Source organism: Leuciscus leuciscus, assembly GCF_965113295.1.
Source record: "Leuciscus leuciscus genome assembly, chromosome: 14".
NCBI classification, from domain to species: domain Eukaryota; kingdom Metazoa; phylum Chordata; class Actinopteri; order Cypriniformes; family Leuciscidae; genus Leuciscus; species Leuciscus leuciscus.
Window position 1 is genome coordinate 11,777,866 of NC_138738.1, and position 6,034 is coordinate 11,783,899.

A 6,034-nucleotide genomic window follows, 5' to 3' on the forward strand; every position below is an offset into this window, starting at 1 on the left:
TATCTCTATGTTCCTCAGATATGTATCTGATATGTGTGCAGGGGCAGGCTAAATGATCGACCTGACAAAAGTGAAATGATTGATTACACCCAACAATACGAATTTTTTATTCTTATTTTTCCATGATAGATTTAGGCGTCTTTGATTTATCACTCATTCCATTTCAGGCTTCCATTAATCAAATGTTCAAGACCCACCTTACCTATGTTGGAAAATTTACTTGGAATTTTGGCAAAATACTATACCCATAAAAGTAAAATACTTGTTGCATTGTATGGTGTTACAGAGTAAGAAAAAAAAAGCCATTAAGGAATATTTGTAAGCCTTACAAAATATTTAAATTATGTACTTTTTTTGTATTATGCTTGTCTATTGATTTTTATTTAAAGTTTTTTTTTTTTTTTTTGTATCGAAATGCAAAATCATTGCTAAAAGTCCTTCCAGTTGTTCCCGTTGACCCGGAAGCTTTCCTCCCCTATTCAATTGTCAACATGGCGGTGAATCTGACTGAATTGTCTCTTCCACAATTAGAAGGCTTGAAAACTCAGCTTGATCAGGTAATTTGTGCTATAAATATAACAATTCTTTGATTTCAGATCCCTAAATTGCAGCTTAGGATGGTAGTTTTCTGTCAGTGGTTTCCTGACATGCACGCAGCGGTTGTCATGCTGTCTGTGCGCGTGCTGCTGGTAGTGCTTTCTTTAATTCGCCATTAAAAGGATACTTAAGCCAAAATTGAGTATTCTGTAATTATTTACCAACCTTCTTATTCTTTAAAGTAATTTTAGAACATAAAAGGAGATGCAGAATGACAGCCTCGCTCACCATTCATTGGATGGAATGAAAGTGAAGGGTGTCAAAACATAAATTATGACATTTTTATTTTTGTCTATTCCTTTTTAGAATGATTTTAACGAGTACATAATGAGCAAAATTATTGATTAACCTTTATTTTTAGGATATAGAGAAAGTGAGATAAATATGTATTACTTTTTGTTTTGCTTGAACAGGACAGATCTGCACACATTAGTTTAGTATAAATTACCTTTCCCTCCTATTTTATATTTTTTACAAAGCAGCAGTTTATCAGAGCCATGTTAACAAATGAAATGCCAAACATTTGTTTTCTAGGAAACGGAGTTCCTGTCATCATCCATAGGCCAGTTGAAAGTCGTCCAAACAAAATATGTGGAAGCCAAAGACAGTTTGAATGTCCTTAACAAAAGCAATGAAGGTGAGTATTACTGCTAAACTTTATACGATGCTTCTTTAATATAAATAGTTAATATGTTCATTGGCTTCTTTTTGCTATTACTTTTTTTCTTTCAGGAAAAGAACTACTTGTCCCTCTCACCAGTTCTGTATCCTCCCAATGGCTGAGTGATAAATTACTGCTGATTGATTTCTTTGACCCTCAACAAAGTCACATGGGCAGTTTGGTGTTTATTAATTTGCATCCATCTCAGATAAGTTGTTTCCCTTAACTACTGCATTGCAGATGTACGTGCCTGGAAAGCTTCATGATGTGAATCATGTCTTAGTGGATGTCGGAACAGGTTATTTCGTGGAGAAGGTGAGCCAGGATTTTGCCAATCTATTTAATAATTTGTACTTTTAAAGGGATATTTCACCGCTGTAAAGATGAATGTGTTTTTTAAATTGGGTAATTTATGTAGTAGAAATGTGAAATTATTTTAGAAGTTGGTGCCTTCTAGACTGAGAAAAGACAGAAAATGTATTTTTGGCTCATGTGGATGAAAGACAACAATTCCCAGAATGCACTTGCTTCGCTGCCCTATGAGGTCACTCCCAAGCCACGCCTACTGGTTACAGAGGGCAGTATCGGAAGAAATGATACAACTAGGCTAATAGTTGACTCGAAACTGAAAAGACACCGAGGTGGACAGTAACAAAGTAAAACATTTTGAGTGTTGTACTTTACTTGAGTATAATTTTTTTCTGGAAACTTTTTACTTTCACTTCAATTGAAAGACAAATATCGTACTTTTTACTCCACTACAATTCTGTCAAGGTCCTTGAGTAGAACGTAGTAATGTCAGTCAGGGGATGATTTTGGTTGCAGGGGTTGCATTTTGGTTGGAAATGAGTCAGACTGTGGGCAGTTTCAAGTCGAACATGATGTTGGATTCTGACGTCAACCCGATTTTCGTTTTCAACCACAATATAACGTCTGTCCAACGTTGGAGATTAATGTCAATCCGGCGTTGGATTCTGACATCAACCTGATTTTCATTTTCAACGTTGGGTTTGGTCTTCTAAATGCAAATTTTGTCATTGTTTTGGTGCACACTAGCTTATAGATAACAGTAAGGCTAACATATTCATACCAAAAGCCAAAAAACTTTAAATAGGGCACTATTTGAGGGAACAGCTATTTGGGTGTCCGAAACCGTTGTGGACGTTATTGAGTGCACTTATTCAATCTCACATTCAATCCCACGACTGGAACTGTGTTCTAGAAATAAATTTGATATTGATATGAGGGTAGGCAGGCATAGATTCAGAGGCATAAGGTACTGTAAGTATTACACACAACAATCCAACAATAATAAAACAATGCATTGACATTTACTTTTGATACTTAAGTACTTTTAAAAACAAGTTCTGTCTTTACAACTTTTACTTGTAACGGAGTAATATTTCACCAGTAGTATCTGTACTTTCACTCAAGGAAGTTGTGTACTTTGTCCACCTCTGCCTTATCATGAGATCCCACCCCCTATGGGCGGGTTGAAAACATGCAGAACTAGCTCCTACTACTGGCTGTAGTCTCTAGCCCAGGGGTGGGCAAACTTTTTGGCTCAAGGGCCACACTGGGTTTTAAAATTTGACAGAAGGCCGGCCCAGTAGCAGATTATGAAACACAATCTCATGAAAGTGCCTATCTATACCACAAATTTTATTTCTCGGGCCATTTATACGCCAAGAATGTTTTTTGCGTGCATATGCTACGCACTGTAAACCCCTTGGTTAGGATTAGGGGTGCGGAGTGCGTGCCTATTACACGCCATAAAGTGCGTATCATATGCACGCGAAAAGTAGGCTACTACAAATACAATTCGTGGTATTCACACTTCATATTTATGTTGTGGCAACGTCTGCGCGAAATTCAACAACTGAGAGACGACATTCTGACAATACTTTTTTTTGCTAGATATCCCCCATTTAGCATGTTATGTTTTGAGGTTAATTTTTAATTAGTTAGATGTTAGATAATTATAGCCTATACTTTTTAAATATTGTTTATCCTTATTATTATTTAATGGGCCTAACAGTAAATTAGAAACAAAACACCTGCAAGTGAACACTTAGAAGAGTAAAAATGACAGAAATTAATTCAACTTTATTAAAACTGCATATGGCAATTAATTTGCAGTTCCAAAAGTCATACATTTGTGGAAAAAAACGAAATAAACGAATATACAAATTTCTTTTTAAGTATACTAAAATAAAACATAAAAAGCAAAGGCAGATCAGAACATTTCATGAACAAAACCGGGTTCTGTACATGGCAGACAGGGGAGCGTGGTCGAAAGCCGGGCGGTAAACGGAATCAGTCAGGATACATCCACTAATCCAGAGGAACAAAGACACTAAATAGCAGACAAATCAAAGGAAAAACTAAACGGGTGTGCAAGCGGTTACCAAACATTTTTTTTTCTCTGTGAGTTTCCAAAAAAGGAAAAAACATTAACGTCGTGCAACAAGTCTATGCGCTTAAGTCGCTGTCTGTTTGGTTTCCATGGTGACGCGTCATTGCTTGTTACGTGACACACACATTATGGCCTCTAGCTCATAAATGCCAGAGGAGAACTGGCCCCCGACTGAGCCTGGGTTCTCCCAAGGTTTTTTTTTCTCCATTAGGTCACCTGATGGAGTTTTAGGACACCATTAGGTCACTTGATGGAGTTTTAGGACACCATTAGGTCACCTGATGGAGTTTTAGGACACCATTAGGTCACTTGATGGAGTTTTTCGGTTCCTTGCCACTGTTGCCTTTGGCTTGCTCAGTTGGGGATATTTTGGGGATATTTAATTTAATTTTTATCAATCAATAAATTCCTCTTGAAACAAACTTTGTTGTATTATTTAAATTTAATACTGTGAAGCTGCTTTGATACAATCTGTATTGTGAAAAGCGCTATACAAATAAACTTGACTTGACACACCGCAGCCACAACAGCGCTGAATGAATGATGATCTGCTTTTATGTCATTTTTCCTTTTTTACATTTGTTAGCTATGGCATGAAATATCTGATATTCCGATTGTCAAATATATGCAACGCTATATATATATATAACGCAAAGTATTGCAAGAAAAAGGCTAAATGAATGCGATCTTAAGACAATTTTTTAAATACTCGACGGGCCGGATTAAACAGCCTAACGGGCCGGGCCGTATGTGGCCCGCGGGCCGTAGTTTGCCCACCCCTGCTCTAGCCTCTGGCCAAAAAAGCCTCCGACTGACACAAAATGACGATTTTTGCGTCATCTGAGGTTTTTTTCCAGACACACAATACAGAAATCTCTCGTCTCAGGGGGACATGAGGGAGGGAAGCACAGCCATTTGAAAAATACTACCGGGTTTCTACTGATACAAAGCTTAATGCTAATTGGTGAAGTATCCCTTTAAGGAAATCAAAGTCTAAGTAAATCTCACTGCTTTTTTATCTTTTCAGAATGTAGAAGATGGCAAAGAGTTCTTTAAACGCAAAATTGACTTCCTTACAAAACAAATTGAGAAAATTCAGCCTGCCCTTCAAGAAAAACATTCTATGAAACAAGGTGATTATTTTTTACACACACACACACACACACACACACACACACACACACACACACACACACACACACACACACACACACACACACACACACACACACACACACACACACACACACACACACTTCATCAAAGTTTTACATGAATTTTGAACAATACCTGTTCTTGTCTTATGACAACTTTGATTAACTTTTTTGATCCACTTCAAATGTTGACTACTGTATATATATTTATATATATAATATATTTACTTTTTCCAAGTCAGGTTACTGCAAATCACATAGTTATCTAGAATACTGGTAACTGGTATTCTGGTAATTATTAGTTTATTTCAGCTCATATCAGTATTTCATGTCTATTTATTTGGTAAGCAGCCATGTAATAAGTAGTGATGTAATGTAATAGTAGTGATAAAGTCTTTACCACTATCACAAAAGAAACCCCTTCAGAATCATACAAGACCCCTGATCAACCTGTTGCATACTGTCACGTTTTCTGATAATGATAGGAAAACCTGCACAAAATCGTAAATGGATTAAATATGTTTTATCTGCCTCCTAACAGCTGTGGTGGAAGTCATGAATATGAAGCTTCAGCAACTGCACAGCCAACAGGCATCACAGTCTGGCACCACCAAAGCCTAAAAATGGTTACAAGAAGCATGGCAGAAAATCCAGAGGAGATCCTGAGCATTGACCTTTCAGACGGATCCATTCTGAACCCTTGAAACAGAGAACCACTGCTCTGATGTCAACATGTTGTTCACATCTCCTTGGAGGAGAATGAAGTCCAGCACTTTGCCTAAATTAAACAACTACAAATTTTTTTTTCTGTTCTGTTTTCATTCTCATGTTTAGTGAACAAATGAAGCTTTGGGCACAGCCTGTGGCTGTATCCGCGAAGCCTTCCAAGACTGGGATTAATGTCTTTGGAGGAGATTTACTTTGTGGCAAACACTTTGCATGGATTTTTTTTTTAATACAGCAAATATTTACTTATGAAATCGGCTAAAGAAAATGTTCTTGCTTGGCTAAAAGTGAATTTACGGAAATTTACAAGCAAAACAATGTCAAAAACAATGGCTTGATTTGTTGTCCCATGCAGGCAGATGATTTACTGGGCCATGTTACAGAGAGCAGCAACTTAATGACTACTGTAAAATGTTATGTACTATTTTCCACCCATGCTGAAACAAATAATAAAAATTGACACTTAAAACCAGACACTAC

At 37.0% G+C, this 6,034-nt stretch overlaps 1 protein-coding gene across 1 annotated transcript; it reads left to right on the forward strand.

Moving 5' to 3' along the window:
- The first annotated feature begins 451 nt into the window (after window positions 1–451).
- pfdn5 (prefoldin 5) lies at window positions 452–6,028 on the forward strand. The gene is made up of 6 exons (XM_082137218.1): window positions 452–557; window positions 1,132–1,234; window positions 1,330–1,361; window positions 1,499–1,573; window positions 4,702–4,807; window positions 5,370–6,028. The coding sequence occupies exons 1-6, from the start codon at window positions 492–494 to the stop codon at window positions 5,447–5,449; spliced, it is 462 nt and encodes a 153-aa protein (XP_081993344.1). The 5' UTR covers window positions 452–491; the 3' UTR covers window positions 5,450–6,028.
- Window positions 6,029–6,034: the final 6 nt, after the last annotated feature.